At 46.6% G+C, this 19,293-nt stretch overlaps 1 protein-coding gene across 1 annotated transcript; it reads left to right on the forward strand.

Annotated features, from left to right (window-relative positions):
- Positions 1-588: 588 nt before the first annotated feature.
- On the forward strand, positions 589-17,492 carry SAYSD1 (SAYSVFN motif domain containing 1). The gene is made up of 2 exons (XM_078647342.1): positions 589-850; positions 16,548-17,492. The coding sequence occupies exons 1-2, from the start codon at positions 686-688 to the stop codon at positions 16,872-16,874; spliced, it is 492 nt and encodes a 163-aa protein (XP_078503468.1). The 5' UTR covers positions 589-685; the 3' UTR covers positions 16,875-17,492.
- Positions 17,493-19,293: the final 1,801 nt, after the last annotated feature.

Genomic DNA, 19,293 nt, shown 5'->3' on the forward strand with positions numbered 1-19,293 from the left:
CTGACATAGAATTCCAAATACAAACAACGTTTACAAAGAACACTCGCAACAGTAAATCACCACATAACAATTCTATATTTAAGGTCATGTATGTAACACGCTATTTTATCTTTGCGTTATTAAAAACCAATCCAAAACGAAAACACAGCTCGCCACGTGCGCGCGTTTGTTTTGAGAAAGCGACGACGCGGGTATGCTTTCCTAACGTCACGGACGCGGCCGTAGAGGATTGGGTAGAGGTGCTGCCAGTTATAGGATAGGCGGGGTTTGCGGAAACTCACTGTAGCGATTTGTTGCCAGGCAGCCATGATGGCCTTGGTAGAGATGCATATAGTTCTTACGGATATTGCGGTATGCGGAAGTTTGGGTTGTTGTTGTTCCGTTGACAGGCGGCCATGATGGCTTGGGTAGAGGTGCATAGCGTTCTGACTGCTATTGCGGTATGCGGAAGCTTCGCTTGTTGCTGTTCCGTTGTCAGGCGGCCATGATGGCTTGGGTAAAGGTGCCTAGCGTTCTGACTACTATTGCGGTATGCGGAAGCTCGTGTTGTTGCTATTCCGTTGACAGGCGGCCATGATGCATTGGGGTGAGGTGCATTGAGTCGTACGGAGCATGCGGCGTTAGGCGGAAGCTCGCCTCGGCGCTGCTCTGTTGACAAGCTGCCAGTGCTGAGCTGGCGCAGCTGATGGAGCGGCGTCTGGCAGAGTTCAGAGCCGCGCAGAGAAGGGCTAACCCCGGCGGAGACCGCGCTGCCGAGCCGTACTCCGCGATGGGGGTCCCTCGAGGGGAGAGCCGTGGCCCGGGCCCGCCTCTCGAGCCGGAGGAGAGGGGGGAACCGCTCAGACCAGAGGTGAGGACGGCAGACGGTCACAGCTCACCCGCCACAGCCCGGCGGTGGGAAGAGTACAGCCCAGAGACCCCCAGCGCCAAGGCAAAGATCCAGCCCTGAAGCCCCTGCGCACGGGAGGGCAGGGGTGCAGCGGCCCAGTGGCTTATCCAGGCCCAGACACGCGCATTGCACACTGGGACTTGAAGTCCTGTTTATTTCATTACAAAACCTGGACCACAATTCCCAGAATGCAAAGCACAACCTTGGACGGGAAACTTGCGAGCTTTGCACACAAGATAATACAGACTGGCCCACACGGGCTGCACATAACTGAACATTGAGGGGAGAGATGGGTGTTCAGGGCAGAGGAACGAGCAGAACCCCTCCCCCACCCCTTTTGTACCCGTTCAATTTCTTCAGCTTAACTTCCTAGAGGAGGGCCAGCTTGTCCGAATCTTGTAGTTTCCCACATACCTGTGATCAGTTGTTCTGCCTCCTTAGAGTAGGCAGACTTGTGCTTGTGAGCTGCTATTCTTCCCCTAGCATATCTTGTGCCAGGAGGGAGCACCGTAGGCCACCAAGTACATTCACTGCCAGATGGGGCTTCAGGCCTCGGAGGCGGAAACAGATGCGCTTTGTAGGGTCGGGCCTTAGGCCCTCATGCTGGCAATAACTGCAGACACAGGACACACTGAATACATGGTGCAGCTGGCCCAGAGCACGTGCGCTCTGCCACTTTTATTAGAGATGGGCCACCTGACCAGTGACATCAGTGATGGGTGTTTAGTGTGAATACATATTCAGCACTAAAATGCTAACTGTGACTGAGTCCTTACACTCTTCATTCGCTCTTGATCGGCCACTAGTCAAGTAGGTTACATTACCTTGTACTGGGAGCGATACTTAAGACCCACCTCCCTCATACGATGTTCAGGCTCGCTAGAGGATGCACAAACCCTTAGCCAAGAGGAAAGCAAGGCCGCTCTCTAGTTGCGCCAGAGGAGAGGAATAGCATAGTCCACCGCTTGGGAACCTGTTACTGCACCACCTGTGGTAGTCACTGGCTACACAAACCGTTTTGCCCACTTCGGTAGGTCAACTACCAGATGGCCCAAACATTAGAGCCATTTATTAGGTCTCGCCTGTCGATGCGCATGCGCATCGAGCTTGCGAGCCTATTGCGGCTTAAACAACTTTTAACTAAGCAGCAAGGAATCGTGGCGATTCCTTGCAGTGCCCGTGACTTTTAAGCTCAATGCGCATGTGCATTGAGCTTAAAAGCGCGTGCACAGCCGCAATCACCGTCAGCCGCATTCCTCCGACACCTTTTGAAGTGAAGCTTAGCTTCACTTCAAAGGCCCGGCCTCTTAACACCCACATGCCGCTCTCCCCGCTCCGCCCCCTCCCCTGAGCGCCTTGTGCATTTCTCCTACACCCCCTCCCCACAGCAATGCCCTCCGTCTGTTGTACAATCCACATGCCGCTCTCCCCGCTCCGCCCCCTCCCCTGAGTCATCCTGCCTGCCCAGACTTCTCCTCCCCCTCGCAATCGCTTTTCACTTTAGCGATCGCGTTCACGTTCGGCATTGCCAACCTTTTCATGACATTCATATCTCGTTTCATCATCTGTTCCCTCCTGTTGGACCACCACTTCCCCCTCCCGCCCCAATGATTGTTTCTTAAAGGCACCTTCTCAACGTTAATAGCTGCTCTGCTCAACCTCGTTAACTGATAAAAATGTTTGGAGAAAGTGCCTGGTGGCGGCGGCCATGGCTTGTCCTTCGCTGGCTTTGTGACTGCAGTGCGGCTAAGCGCTTCAGAGCTTCCCTTCTCCCACGTCCTCTCAGAAATGCGTGTTTATAGAGAGCAGTGTGTTTGATTATGGCCAATAAACAACTACTGGCAGCTTAAATTTGCCTCATGTTTTTTTTATGTCCCTTTTGACTCTTAAATTCTTAAATTTTGCAGAAGAATTGCATGTTGGTCTCCGAGTACACAGAGCCAAGCCCCGGCTGATCTGATAAGAGGCACGGTTTACTGTTTTCTCAGTGGGTGAATGCATCACTTGTTTTTATGGGGACTTGAAGGGAAGCTTGGTTGACTTAGGAATTTCGTTTGAGCCAATGGTTTAGTTTTGCAACAGCTCCTCCGCTGTACCAACAGCTTTGCTTTCGATTTCGCTACGGCATTTGTCAAATTGCAGTAGTAGTCCTCCGTGACTCCTCATAAAATACTTAGCGTTTTTTTTTTACTTTCCGTTTCTGCTATCGTATTTCTTAGTCTGCATTTTTTGTTGTTTTTGCTCCGCTAAAGCAACTGCTTTGCTTTGGCCATGTTTTACATTCAATTTTCGCTATCGCATTTATCAGCCCACATTATTAGTGCTTTTTGGTCCAAAGTAGCAACTGCTTTGCTTTTGGTGTGTTTTTGATTCGTTTTTCCCTACCCCATTTCTCAACCCGCATTATTAGTGTCCTATTGCTAATGTCTCAAATGTTTCTGCTGGCAAAAATAGTGTTCCAATTACACTTTTTTGGGGTAATTACTGCTAATCGCATAATGTTTATAAATGTAAAATAGTTTTCGCGTACAGCTATCATGTGATTCCTCTGCACACAAAGTTTTTTTTAAAACTAAATTTGTGTCTGTCCTAACATCCGTTTTCTTCTAGCCACAGATTGAAAATGAACAGCCCTCATTTTCATTCTGTGCTTCTCTTTTACAATACAAACGCATCATTGCACCCTTGCTGCTTGTTAAACTTCTTTGGCTGTGTCCGATTCTTGCTCCAGGCAAGAATCGGACGCAGCCAAAGAATCGGGCGGTCCAACCCCACTCATCCACGCAACGCCACTCACACACGCAACGCCACTCACACACGCAACGCCACTCACACACGCAACGCCACTCACACACGCAACGCCACTCACACACGCTACGCCACTCACATACGCAACGCCACTCACACACGCAACGCCACTCACACACGCCACTCATCCACGCAACGCCACTCATCCACGCAACGCCACTCATCCATGCAACACCACTCTTCCATGCAACACCACTCTTCCATTTGCAAAACGAAAAATGTCTAACTATTCTATTGCGAGACCTATTGCATTTCCAATGCTTGTTTACATCAGAGAGTCCACATGAAAAAGATTGTGCAAGGACGTAACATAAAGTCAGAACATAAAGCAAAACGGGCAATTCATTTGTCTTTTATATCCTTGTATATCCTTTTATTCTTGTACTCATACAGGGTAAGTAAAAGTGCAGCCAACGTGTTTCGCCCTTTCACAGGCTTCCTTAGGGCAAGTTCCATTAAAAATGTTGTCGGGTGCAGTATAAGGATTTTGGTGCTTACATTTTTAGTGTATTAATGATTGATGGCTAGGTATTGAAGTAAATTATGTTAAAAGAAAAACATGTATTATAGCTTACTGTATCCAATTGCTGAAAAAGAAGTAGCAAGCGTAAATAGTTGCGTTACCGAATTACCGAGCATAGTAAGAAGTTCTGACCCAAACTAGAAAAGTTGTTACGAAAAAAATAACCACTTTTATTAGGTCTGCACGATACTTTAGTACTGCAAAGTCTGCAGAAAGCTTCTAGCAGAACTTTATTAAAAGGTTCCACCTTTGAGTTCTCTTCATTGAGCCCTGGGACAATTGTAGGCTACTGGACAGTACCCATGGCCAGTACTGTAATTCACAACTGGGTCCCAGGCAGCAGCTTCGGCTACAAGATATGATCCCAAACCCTATACAGCATTCACGTATGAAACACATCTCAATGTCACCCTGTGGGGAGAGTGCTCATTTTCTGCTTCTTTTGGGAGCCCCCAGGTTAACTGTTGTTGTTTCTTTTTTTTTGTTTTTACTGTCGGGCAACAAGTGTGGCTAAGGAGCAAGATGTAGATAAGCAGTTATCCAGCTCCATACATATCTACCCTGTTAATCCTGGATCAAAGAGGGACTGCTCTTTAGTGCTTCACTCTGTGGTAACTTGGCAGAGCAGTTTGAGGCTATTCAAGGTGGTTATGTAGGTTGTAAGACACTTTAATGTCCTTTAACAAACGTTTGCCAGTTATTGATTTTATTTATAAAAGCAAGATACTTTAACATACACAGGAACATCTTTCTACAAACAAAGCAGTGATTAGCCTTGCCTCGTGTCCCTGCAGCATTTGCTCCAGAATGGACATTCTGTGACTACCCTAGTATTTAGAAAGCTGTCAATGTAACTTTCAAGGGAAAGGCATTTCTTGTAAAGAGAGAAGCCAAAAGACAGCAGTGCATCTGGTGGATTTAGCTACCACACTCTAAGCGCTAGGGATGTCTAAGCACTGGAAGAAGCAGCACCTGGGTTGAAAGTGGCAGGGCCTGTTTGATGAGCTGGAGTTAAAAGATGCAAATAAAAAAGGTTAATCAACCCATGGAACCTGGAAGATGAGGCCTTACGTCCCCGGTCGCCATCTGAGGTCAAGCAATCAAAACCTTTTAGTTCCGTGTAAGATCAATAAATCGAGAATGGGAGGGCGTACATTTTCCTATCTTGCCCCCTTTCACTGAAACAGTTTACCGGTAGAGATACACCGCTGTACCTCTCTTGGACACTTCAAGAAAAGCCTAAAAACCTGTTTTTTTTAGGGGTGTGTGTTGGTTGTGGTTCCTGCCAGTGTCTTGCCAAGGCGCCGAGAGATCCCCCTGGGGATGATTCGTTGCGCCATATAAGTGTTAAATAAATAAATAAATAAATAAACCTGACTATTTAAAGTTGACACCACCAAGAGGAATCCAAGCACGTGCAACTGAGAAACCGACGGAGGCCTGCATTACAAGCTGCATAACAATGATGTCCATTTGAGAAACGACCCCCCATGGATCTTGTGACTCAATCTAGGATTGCCTACTCTGGAAAGTGTTGCAATGTACCCTCTGTGAGCTTTAACGATATGGATTGAGGTGCACCTGAAAATCTTTACTTAGTGTAGAGATGATTTTTACCCTGTCTGACCTTACAGGAACTTTCATTTTCTTGTCGCTAAAACTTGATAAGCATGACAAGAAATGGTAGTACCCAGTAGAGGTAGCGAGGCCAATCGCAGTGTTTGCTTGCTGGGGCCAAAACATTCTGTCGTCTCTGAAGAGTAAGTTCGACCTGGTCCAGGAGAAATGTAGTCTGTGGCCAATGAACATGCTCATGTCTTTACATATGTAGGTCACAGCAGGAAGGGTGGGAGGAGCAGGTGTGCTCTGGCAAGTGCATTGTAGCTACTTCAAAGACCAACCTCCCACAAGAACAACTATCTTGGCACAGGAGGAAAAGGAATACACAACGTGCAGGCTTCCAGATCCTGAGTGGTCCCGGGTAGCCAGTACCCAAAGCCAGATACCATCTGGTTTCATTCTGTTTGGTGTTCATGCAACACGTGTGTATTTTTAAAAAGGGACTTTTATTACCGAAATATAAAAAAAAATGTACCTTCGCCACATGATAACATGTGAAATAGACATTTTAAGCAAACCTTTGCTGTTTTCCAAGGCAACGCTATAAGTGTGATCTTTTGTTAACAATTAGGCTTTGTCGTAGACTATTGTAATTTTGCCTACGAAGTGATAATCCACTTTTGGCATTGAGGGCATACTTTCATTTACCTTTTAGCACGTCTATGCAGTTAATCACATTTATATATTAAGCCCCAGCCTTGTGGACTTGCAGGGCACACTTGGATCAGATTTCACTATGTATAAGAGTACGTTTTTGTACATGGCTGAATACTTATTTTTAACACGTGTTACTGTTGTGGTTTAAAGCTGCAGCCAAGCAGGACCAAATAGTGTTCTCTGCAGCTATACATTTTAGTGATAAATGCAGGTGGTGCAAATATACCCTGCTGCCCTCGTGATTCCCTGGGGCATTTTCTACGGCTACTTTCCAAGGCCTTACTAGAAAATTAGATGAATCTGTTGGGTGTAAAAATATTTACATAATGTTTGCAAAGAAACGGCATACACATTACGACACTGAATGTCCGTCACAGCACAGAGTGATAATACCAGCCAGAAACATTGAATAAATAAAAGAGAAAAATATATAGAGACCACACAGAAAAGTGAATTACTACAATACAATGTGGAATGTACCACTCACCTGGGAAAGTTGAGGCCCCCACTTATAAAGGACTATGCAGATGGGGTGGGCCGGTAGGATGGTTCCAAAGTAGCGTTGGTTGTGTTAAAAAGTGAGCACTATATGTCAGTCAATTTTTTGAGTCTGTGAGAGTCTGATCAGTGAGGCAGAAACTTTTCAATTGTTCTTCCTTGGTGACCATTCCGATGCCAGCAACGTCATCACCACATAGCTATTACTGATGGTCTTGAATTTATTTTCAATCACTCAATCAATCAGGACATTTGTAAAGCGCACAACATACCTGTAAGGGTCTCAAGGCGCTGGGGGGTAGGGGTGCTGCTACTGATCGAAGAGCCAGGTCTTGAGGAGTCTTCAGAAGGCCAGTAGGTCTTGGGTCTGCCGTAGGTTGGTGGGGAAGGTGTTCCAGATCTTGGCGGCGAGGTGGGAGAAGGATCTGCCGCCGGCGGTCGTTCTTCGGATGCGGGGGACTGTGGCGAGGATGAGGCCGGCGGAGCGGAGCTGGCGGGTGGGGGTGTAGAAGCAGAGTCGTCTGTTGAGGTATGCTGGGCCGGTGTTGTGGAGAGCTTTGTGTGCGTGGATGAGGAGCTTGAAGGTTATCCTCTTGTTGACGGGGAGCCAGTGCAGGTCTCTCAAGTGGGGTGTGATGTGGCTGCGGCGATGGATGTCGAGCAGAGGCGTTCTGGATGCGTTGGAGCCGTCTCAGGAGCTTGGCCGGCGTTCCTGCGTAGAGGGCGTTTCCGTAGTCCAGCCTGCTGCTGACGAGGGCCTGGGTGACTGTTCTTCTTGTTTCGGTGAGGATCCACTTGAAGATCCTGCGGAGCATTTGGAGGGTGTTGAAGCAGGATGAGGAGACGGCGTTGACCTGCTTAGTCAAGTTTATTTATTTATGATTTTGAAACTCAAATGAGATCCACATAAAGAAACAACAGATGCAAGTACATTTACAATACAATCACAAATAAAGATTGCAAAAAAGAATAAACAATTAAAACCCTCTAATATATTTCTAGAAAATTTTAAAAAAAGTTAAACATTTTATGACAGAACATTTCATTAGAGGGATTATAGATGGAATCTAACAAGGCTGAGAAAATACTTAATTGAAGACAAATTGGTCTCAGCCATTTATGCCTATAAGGGATTAAAGCTTTACTTTTTGATACATTTATCTTCAAATAATGTGCCTCAGCATATGCATAAAGTAGCTTCAGACGATTATTTAATCCTTTTGGTGTTAAATCCAGAATTAATATATCGTCAGCATATAACAGACAAACAATTGGTAAACCCCCCAGGATAGGTGCAATTCCTTCACTTGTGGACAAGACATAAGGGAGATCAGATATATAAAGGGAAACTAGTAAGGGGGCCAGTAAACAGCCTTGTTTTAACCCATTAGCAGAAGGGATTACTTGGGACAGTCCTCTTTCCCCACCTAGCAAGATTCTACACCAGGTGTTAGAGTGGAGAGCCTGAACTGGATCCAAAAGAATGGACGGCATACCAAGGTCCGATAGCTTCCTCCACAGCAAAGACCGATCTACTTTGTCAAAAGCTGTGGAGAAATCTATAAACGCTCCATAGACTCTCCCTCCTCGAACCTTGATATATTTTTCACTTATGATCTGCAATGCCGTCAAATTGTCCATGGTACCATGCCTTTGTCTAAAACCCGTTTGCTCAAGGGGCAGGATTTCCTCCTTAACCACCCAATCATTAATCAACTTAAGCAGACATTTCGCAAAAACCTTGCCTATGGCATCCAAAAGGGCAATTTGACGGTAATTGTTTGGGGCATCCCGTTTTCCCTTCTTATGAAGGGGAACCAATATGCTCCCCGTCCAGGAGGGGAGAACCAATTTACGGGTGAAACATAAGTTAAAAACCGGGAAGAGAATTTTGCTCCACATCTCACGGTTTTGTTTTATAACTGAGATGGGAAGCTCATCCGGACCCATTGCTCCAGAGGATCGCAAGCCCTTTATAGCCAATTCAATATCCTTTTCGGATGGAGGTCCATATTGGGAGCTATCCACATACGTTCTACCATATTCATGCACCATTCCATTACTAGCATATAAATTCGCAATGTACCCAACCCAAATTTGTTCTTCAATTGGGATTGGTAGTGGTCTAGATCTTAATCCGCAACCTTCCCCAATAAGTGACCAAAATGTCCTAGCTAGACCCTTGCAAACTGCTTCCCGTAGTTTAACCCATAAAGAATCTTCACTCTCACGTTTCAATTTGGCCTTCGCCCTACTCCTCCTTCTTCTTAATAAAACTATTCTGTGGTATCTTTCAGGAGAATAGATCAAATACTGTTCCCTTACTAATTTATTTATTTCGATATTAAGATTCCGAAGACAACTGGGAGTTGCTTTAATATTACTTATTGGATAGGATTTTTTTGCCATAGAAGTTACTCTAGTCATAAAATCGGCAAAGCTTATAAGTTCAGAGCCCTTCCAATAAATCAGATTCTCCACAGTTGCCTCTAAGATACTTGCCATCCCCTTAATAGCCCTGAAATTCCAATGGCATCTAGCAGATTTGTCTCCAAAGCTTAACAATTCACTATTTAGTGACCACGAGTCCGTTGACGGTAGGTTCAAATTTACTGTAATAGTGAGTACCTTGTGATCACTAAATACGGTATTGGAGACCGACAGGTCTTTCAGAATGGAAAAGGAAGAACTTCCTACTACCACATAATCAAGGATGGATTCACTATTGTTGGACTTGTGAGTAAAATTTGCCGGGGTATCAGAGGTCATCCTTCCATTAACTATAATACCATCTACTTCTAACAATTCTTCCAAAAGTAATTTCCCTCTCTTATTAGTTTTATATTGCCCGGAAATATGGCTTGAGGTATCTGTAGGGATTCTTCCTTAAGCACATTTCTAAAGAGCTCCAAACTACAATTAGAGATTTTACAATTAAAATCCCCTATTAAAATTATGTGGGGAGAAGGATCGGGATCGAGGAGTTGGCCTAACAGCTAGGGCGCTCGACCTCGGACCTGGGGATCTGGGTTCGAATCTCGGTAACGACGCTAAAACCTCCTGTGATTTTGGGCAAATCACTTAATCTCCCCGTGCCTAAAATGAAAGTGTGTCCTCATGTAACTGGAAAATATGTAAAGCGCTCTGATACCTGATTCGGTTCGGGTGTAGTTCGCGCTATATAAAACTGAAAAAAAAAAAGAAAAAAAGTATTTTCTTTATATAAGAGAAAACCTTCTTTAAGCCTACATTATAACATGTTTCTGGGGGAATATAGACATTTATCACTATAATTTGTTTACTAGGGTTGTCGTTTACGACATTGCGCAGTGTTATTGCTTGAAAGAAATTACTAGGATCTAAGTAGTGAGCAAAATTCCATTGTATCTTGTTAGACAACAAACAAGCTACTCCACCCTTAGCATGGCCTCTCCTAGAAGAAGTGGCTCTACCATCTAGCGAATAGTAATCCTTACCCGCAAATAATTTCACATCACACCAGGTCTCTTGGAGACAAATCATGTTGGCATCTAGGGTGTGCAGGTATTGTAACTTTTCCGGACTATTCTTTATACCGGCCACATTCCAGGATATTATTTTTAGGTCAATGCTAAAGATGAGGACCTGCTTAGTCATGGAGAGGTTGGAGTCGAGGATGACGCCTAGGTTGCGTGCGTGGTCGATGGGTGTCAGGGCTGTTCCTAGTGTTGTCGGCCACCAGGAGTCTTCCTAAGCTGAAGGGGTAGAGCCTAGGATGAGGACCTCCGTCTTGTCTGAGTTCAGTTTCAGTTTGCTGATCCTCATCCATTCGGCGACGGCCTACATTCCTTCGTGGAGGTTGGTTTTGGCGGTGTGAGGCTCTCTGGTGAGGGAGAGGATAAGCTGGGTGTCGTCGGCGTAGGATATGATGTTACGGTCGTGCTGTCGGGCGACGTGGGCGAGGGGTGCCCTGTAGATGTTGAACAGCGTTGGGCTGAGTGATGAGCTCTGGGGTACGCCGCCGATGATCTCGGTGGCATCAGAGCGGAAGGGGTGGGTGGGCGCTCTGTGCTCTGCCGGAGAGGAAGGAGGTGGTCCAGTCTAGAGCCTTCTCTTGGATCCCGGCGTTGTGTAGGCGTGTTCATAGTGTGCGGCGGCAGACCGCATCGAAGGTGGCTGACAGGGCCAGGAGGATGAGGGCCACTGTTTCTCCGTTGTCTAGCTGCGTCCTGATGTCGTCAGTGGCGGCGATGAGGGCGGTTTCGCTTTCGCTGCTATGGTTGCTGCGGAACCCGGACTGGGACGGGTCCAGGATGCTGTTCTCCTCGAGGTAGCGGGTCAGTTGTTTGACGGTTTTCTCGATGATATTCGACAGGAACTGGAGCATGGAAATGGGCCGGAACTTCTTGAGGTCCTTGTGGTCCGCCTTGGGCTTCTTGAGTAAGGCGTTGATCTCGGCGTGTTTCCAGCTTTCCAGGAAGGTTGCTGTCTTGAAGGAGATGTTGATTACTTTCCGGAGATGGGGTGCGATGGCTGTGCTGGCTTTGTTGAAGATGTGGTGTGACCATTGCTCTAACGGTGATCGGTGGGGATGGTGTTCATGATCTTGCTGGTGTCCTCGTCGTTGATGCAGGTTCAGGAGAGCAGGCGGTTGGTGCCGTGGTGGCGGATGTCTCAGTGGTATTTGGGGCGGTCGTAACGTTGAAGCTGTCGTTGATGTCGGCGATCTTGCGGTCGAAGAAGGTGGCCAGCGAGTCGCACAGGTCTTGCGAAGGTGGGATGTCGTTGGTGTTGAAGCGTTCTTTCACGATGTTGAAGAGCTCTTTGCTGTTGTGTGCGTTGTTGTCTCGGCAGTCTATGAAGGAGGCCCTCTTGGCGGCTCTGATGAGGTGATGGTGTCTGCGGGTGGCGTTCTTGTGGGCTGCGTAGCTATCCGGTGTTCGTTTGCGGAGCCAGTTCATCTCCAGTTTTTGGCATGTTTGTTTGGAGGCCTGGAGGTCTTCGGTGAACCAGGTGGCTTTCTTGCTGGTGTGGGTGTTGGAGGGTTTTTTGAGCGGGGCGAGGGTGTTGGCGCAGTCGTCGATCCACTGTCTTAGGTTGCGGGCGGCGGTGTCGGCGGGTGGCCTCTGGGCGAGGGTGGTGTTTAGCTGGTCTTCGGTGACTTTGCCCCAGTTGTGACAAGGCATCTGTTGGGTGCGGTGGTGCGTGGTGGGTTTCCTGAAGGTGAAATGGATGCAGTGATGGTCGGTCCAGTGGGGTTCGGTGGTGTGGTTGAAGGAGATGTGAGGGCTTGCGGAGAAGATGGGGTCAAGCGTGTGGCCGGCGGCGTGGGTGGGTGTTGTCACGAGTTGCCTGAGGGTGGCGAGGTTGTCGATCAGTGTGGTGGAGTTGGTGTCGTTGTTGTTCTCGAGATGGAAGTTCAGGTTCTTGAGGAGGATTTAGTCCTTGGAGGCGAGGGCCTGTGTGCTGATGAAGTTGGCGATTGAGTCACTGAACTGTGGACGGGGGCCGAGGGGTCTGTAGATGACGGTTCCTCTGAGGGTGGTGTTGGGGTCGGTGTGGATTTGGAAGTGCGGGTGCTCGGCGGTGCTGAGGGATTCGTCGGTGTTGGTCGAGACTCTGAGAGTGTTCCTGTGGACGATGGCAATTTCTCCTCCTTCTCCGTTGGTGCGGTCCCTGTGGGTGATCTTGTAGCCTTCTGGGATGGCTATGGCGATGTCGGGTGTTGAGGAGGTGTTCAGCCAGGTCTCCGTCAGGAAGGCGACATCTGGGGATGTTGAGTCGAGGAGGTCCCAGAGTTCAACAGCGTGTTTGCGGGTGGAGCGGGTGTTGAGGAGGATGCATCTGAGGTAGTTGGGCTCTTTCTTGGGCGGAGGTTTGGCAGGGCGGATGCTGGTGAAGCTGCAGTTCCAGCAGGTGAAGGGTCCTTGGGTGCGCTTCAGGGTGGCCTGGTAGCAGGTGTGTTCTCGTCCGGAGTTGAGTGCGTGGAGGGTGCTGGCATCGTAGCGGAGTCAGGTGTCATGGCGTAAGCGGTGGCCAGGGGGTCTGGCGCTGGGCTCGGACGGGTGCAGACGGGCTTGCCTTAGGCGCGCCAGCTGCACGCAGCCGCACAGCGACCGCCATATATGGGGAGGAGGGAGGGAGGAGCAGCTGGGAGGCAGGAGTCTGTAGGAAGGGGCAGCGAATGGGCGGTCAGGGGGCGGGGCCGCAGCGGCGGGAACGGGAGCGGTGGATGGCTAGGGGGCAAGGGTAAAGAATCACGGACACAGTAGAGAAAACGGGGCACAGATCGGGGGCACACAGTGAAAATGACAAGAACGGGGCACAGATCGGGGGCACACAGTGAAAATGACAAGAATGGGGCACAGATCAGGGGGCACACAGTGAAAATGACACAACGGGACCCAGAGTGGAGTGGAGTGGAGTGGTGTGGCTCACTGGTTAGAGGTGGCAGACCCGGGAGCAGAGGACGGCCCGGGACCAGGGTTCAATTCCCGACGCGGCAAGGTCTTGGACCAGGGTCAACGGACTCGATAATTCTCACCTCGGTGCCTACTCTAACTAGGGATCACACTCGGCAACTCTGGGCATTAGCTTGCCTCATCTCCACAACGGCCCCCCACATACGCCGGGGATGCCTGGTTTCACCTTGGAGATACCCAGTAGGGACCATCTCACAGGGAAAACCAGGACGGGTTCCCCAGCGGTCTACAGCGCAGAGATACTCCTTCGGGAGTCGATTCTAGCGCTTTACAAACCCACAATCAATCAATCAGATCAGGGGGCATACAGTGAAACAACGGGGCACAGATCAGGTGGAACAGAACTAACCTCAGCAGCGGCAGGAGCAGGACGCACAGGCAGTGCTGTGCGGAGGGGAGCGACCTCTCAACAAGGTCAGTGTTTCCCAGTTCCTCCTTCCAAGTCCACATAGTACAACAATGAGGTGCTGTTAGATGCAGGCATGATCATGGCATTAGTGGGTATGTTAAGTTGCCTATGGGTTATGGTCTCTTAAAGGGATATTTACTATTTCCAAGGTAGCGTATAGATGTCACATTCTTGATCCAGATAACGCCTTTATTCTCATTTCCAGTGTGGGGAAGAAAACGATAACAAGCCTCACAAGGCTGTTGAAAAGTGGAACATTGGCTAGCTTCATTAATACACATTGCATTAAGGAAGGAATTTAACAATTTCATGCTGAGTCCATCAGTTATCATCTTTCAGATAAAACAAACACACCCCATGTGCCACATTTCCAGATTTGGGAATGAGAGACCATTCGTCCTGTGGCCCACTGTGTATCCTTCTCTAAAGCGGCGTTCAGCATTGTTGTGTTGCCTTCCTCTAAGAAGCATCATAGCAATTGAATAGCTAGGATATTCCTAAGCGCCTCACTTCTTTTAGAAACTTGACAATGTATGATCCTGCTCCTAGTGTGAAGGGGGGAACTGTGGGACAGCAAATACAGGAAGGCGGAGTGGGACTCCCTGATAATCCAACCTCTTTTATCTTTTTGTGTCTAGTAGCCCAGCTGCTAGACAACTGAGATACATCGCAGTGGTCTATGAAGATACAGGTCCTAACGCAGAGAAGTGATCCAACGCACTGCATGCTTCTTCATCACTTGCAATCCTTCCATTCATGCATCGTGCTGGAAAAGTGTCCTGCAGTGCATCATCAGGCATACCCATTTACGTTATTCAAATGCACACTGCACATTGTAGCTCGGTGCATGGCTGTTGGCACTGCACACGCTGTACGGGCGGCATGTATTGGAGAATTGGCTTCTATCCTGTCTATCGGCAGCGCCTGGTGACTCCTCAGCCATGCGCTGTCAGCCAGAATGGGAAGGAACTGAAGCTCTTGCGATCCCTTATCCCCAGAATTGAGGTGAACCTTATTCAAGAACGAGATCCGATCCAAGGTCTGCCGTTGTTTGTGAGTGTGTTAATTAACAATCTGCCTGAACACCAGTCCACTGTTAGGAACTGTGTGTAACAGTACTGACTAATGGGGGTGTGCCCAATGAAGCAGACACTACGTGAATTCTGCTGATGAAGTAGGGTAACACTACTTGAAGTTATGTCAATGCATTAGTAATTACATTTCTTGTTGATTGACACTGAAACACTTGGGAATCATATCTCTTTGCTCTGTTTTCTTCTTTTGTTTCCCCTTACTTCCTGGTTATTAAATAAAGTCATATTCTTTCTGAAAGGAAATAACACTGAGTGGACATTGTCGTATATTGTGTGTGGTTACTCTGCCATGCTGTACCTGCACCCCAACCTGAGTCACCCCGTTGCCTGCTCATGTAGAGTACCATTTGGAAGTCAAGCATACAGAGTGTCTTGACTAGCGCAATAGTGCCTCAGACCTTGGGATGCTAAGTAGGCAATAGCTGGCCAAGTATTTTGAGAAAACGTCTATTTTCTGTCCTTGCAGCACTGTTTGCATTGATCTTTCAGTTATGCATACTTTAGCTCTGTGGTTGGGATTTACACTTGTGCACGGTATGTCCCTCTCAGCCTCAGTCCTTCAGGAAGTGTCTGCTGTAGGGGGCGAGATGTTCACTACGCGTCGTCCATCTTTTCAGCCCCTCCATCCTAAAGTTTTCAAGAAGTACTCCAGGTATATTGGTGATTTATGAATGTGCATGGCTTACCTTAGTAAGCTGAGTAGTTGCCTGCTCACACCTTCAAATGACTCCCCCCCGCACCCCCCTCATTCGGTTTCTCCATACTCCTATTCACTTTTTCAACATTCGTGTTACTGAGAAGTTAATGCTCCCTGGTGTTTGCTACTTTTGTTTTTACTGTCGAGCGTCTTCGCTGTCGCTAACATACACAACTGTGAGCCTGTTAAACATGGCCATATGATAATGGGTTGTGCCTTCAGCTCATGTTCCCTTTAAAAACTTTTGCCCTTGAATTTCTTTTTTAATTAATTAATATAAGATTCAAGTCATGGTAAGCAAATGTGTTATTCCACTTAAATATATGTGGGTCTGTTTGTTTTTGGTGTACCCTGTTTCTCCTTGTGGAGGAGTGTGGCTCAATGGTTAGAGCGGCAGACCCTGATGCAGAGCTCTGGCCCGGGACCAGGGTTCAATTCCCGCCTCGGCGGGTCTTGGGCTCAATTTCCTCGGACCTGACAATTCTCGCCTTGGTGCCTATTCTAATCATGGGCCCCACGCTGCAACTCTGGGCAATAGCTTGCTTAACCTCCACACCGGCCCCCACAGCGCTAGGATGCCTGGCTTCACCCTGGGGGTGCCCAGGAGTGGACACTTCACAGGGAAAGCCAGGATGGGTTCCTCAGCGGTATGAGTAATAGCGCCAGGAAACCGCTTGGTGACAGTGCGCTCTACAAACACCTTGACATTTACATTTACATTTTGGTTTATTCCCACTTCTAAGATCATATATAAAGTATACACAGGTACAATAACCGGATTATATTTGCACATTTCACAGCATTTCTGTTCTTTCCTTTCAGTGTGTTTTCAAGAAGTGTTTTTCTGAATACCAGTTATCTCTTTGCTAATTCGCTTTTCTTGTGTTTTAGATGGCACCTTTACTCCCGGGCAGTTCTTTCGAAGATGGTTCATGCCCTCAGCAGTCCAAGTCTCTGCTGACAAAGACTCTTTTTCTAAAGTTTCTCCTCTGGTTGGTTCTCCTGGGCCTGTTTGTGGAACTTGAGTTTGGCCTGGTCTACTTTGTTCTATCCATGTTTTATTGGATATATGAAGGCATGCGTGGGCCTGGAGAGAAGAAAGCCGGGGAGAAGAGTGCGTACTCTGTCTTTAATCCAGGCTGTGAGTCCATCCAAGGAACTCTGACCGCTGAACAGCTTGAAAGGGAACTGCAGTATCGACCCTTGATTGGATTTTAGGTCTGTATTTACCGAAAGGGTTGGTTGCGTAATAAACACACAGCATCACTTTATGTGTGGGAGACCCAAGGACCATTGCCTTTTTGAAAGTCACGTGAGCGTTGACCTTTTACTTACAAAGAATGGCATCAGAGCAGTTGCTGGACGGATTCTATGCATCCGCATACCCAACTGCGCTCTGTGGATCCCATGTTATTGTTGATTCATTCTACTTACTCAGGGCCAGTACGACACCCGTTCAAATAAAGGACCACCAATGTATACTGGTGCATGTGTCTTTGCTGCTGGATATCCCATTATTCTATAAGCATTGGGTGGCCTTCTACATTGTATGTTATTACCTGGCCTTGCCTTAGTTGAGAAGATTGATTGTATCTGAGTTCTATGCTGTGCTTTTCAGTCAAACTAAACAAGCTTTGCAAACAGTCATTAACTGTGTTCAGCTCAAGTCCCATTACATCTTAAATGTTTAAGTAAATGCCAGTGACTGCATAATAACATTCACAATATTCCATATTACGGGAATTGATGATTAATGATCATAAAAAGCCAACCCTCCTTGCCTAGATGGAAAAGAAGGAACCAACTAAATAAACAAGGTAATTTAAGCATACACAACACCCACTTTATTTTAGTAGTTCAGGTGTGTTAGTCGAATTCTGTTTGCAGCCTTCATGCTTCATGCATTTGTCTGGGGTTAATTAATTGCAGTTTTGCTTTAGTTGTTAACATCCATTGCAGCACTGGTTGTACAGCAGTTTTTATTTACTTTAATTTTAGATCTCTAATTATAGAGTGTCTGTTACTGTGAAATGTCATATCTGTTTTGAAAATAAGAGTTTGTTCAGTGTTTTTACACAGAGAATAGGAACCCTGCAGAAGATTAGAATGTCCTTGTTGTGCGGCGCTTTCATACTCCAATCAAGAACAGAGAGTGACAAGGGGTTATTAAGTGGATGCACTGTTAATGTTTAAAAAGGTAGCCATGTTGTCGATATACATTTAAAAACACATAGTAAGGGATTGTTAAGGATCTTGGCAAATATTGCCCTTGGGTATTTTATATATAGAATATTGTTGAAATGATTACATAAAATTCACTGAATTTATTTTTCTAGAAATGCTAGAAAAACGTACAACCATGTGCTAGACATTGGATTTATTGATATGAAAAAAACTTAAAAATGCCATGAAGGAAAATCCCAAAGCAACTGATGCCAGCACCAGCTCCATTTTGAAGGAGGGTTCCAGAACACCCCCGCTGTCTGACCGAACAAGTACCAGTTTGTGACCGTGCTACCGATGACCCACAACAAGCAACCTACAAACGCCTCACCCGCCATGTGAGATTCTTGATGAATTAGGGACACTGCAGGATATTTTCTTCACAGGGATACATGTCCATAGGGGGGACCATAACTGTATCAGGGAAACACCCAATCTTGCAGTTGAATGGTTCACTTGGCTTTCTGTAGGTAAGCGCTCTAAAGAGAAGGAAGGGGATGTTGGTTGTTCTTCAGGGGCATCTTTTCCCCTTTTCTGGTTATCTTTGGGGCAACGAGGCTGTTGAATGTCATTAAAGAGGAATAGGTCCTAATGATAAAACTCTAGCCTTCTGTCTTAGATTGAAATGTAGGATACTGTCCCAAAAAGAACACTTGCTGAGATGGGGCAAGGATAGAATGAAACCTATTCATATTAGGAAGCCATAGTATCGTTAGAACCGATCCTCTTTTTTTTCTTTTCAGAGTTTTATATAGCGCAAACTTGACCCGAAGGATTACTTGAGCACCAGTTGCTACACAATGATCTTGGTACGCACGGGGAGATTATGTGATTGAGCGTCATGCTGAGATACGAACTCGGTTCCCCCAGATTTGAGGTCAATTGCTCTAGCCATTAGGCCGCATCCTCTCTTTAACTCAGAAAGATTTACACTATCAACTGGATAATAAATAATAGATACCGGCTAATCTGCAACCTTCTGTCAAACAAAATACTTAAGATTGAAACTAAATTCACAACCAAATAAAAAAATAAATAGAAAAATAAGTTGAAATCCAGCTACACAAACATTTCAATTGCCAGCATCTTCGCCGAAGCAAGAGAACATGCAGTGGAAACCAACAAGACGTGTTTCCTTTTTGTAGAAGAAGTAAAGGAATACTAACAGAGGTGCTGGGATACTTTTAGGAAACAGTTAAGTGGTTACAAAGAGGTCAGTATTCAAGAAATTGTGCGCATGGATTATTGCTTTGGAAATACTGGTAAAATTAGGTATTTAAATGTTTATATAACAGAAGCGAGACCCAGGCACAGCTGTACAATAAAAAAATAGATAACAATTTTTGGCTGTTTTAGAAGTGTTTCATGCATTGGCAAGTTTGGTTGCGTGGATGGATGAATGTGATCATAAGTC

The sequence above is a fragment of the Lissotriton helveticus genome, chromosome 6 (genome assembly GCF_964261635.1).
Source record: "Lissotriton helveticus chromosome 6, aLisHel1.1, whole genome shotgun sequence".
NCBI lineage: Eukaryota > Metazoa > Chordata > Amphibia > Caudata > Salamandridae > Lissotriton > Lissotriton helveticus.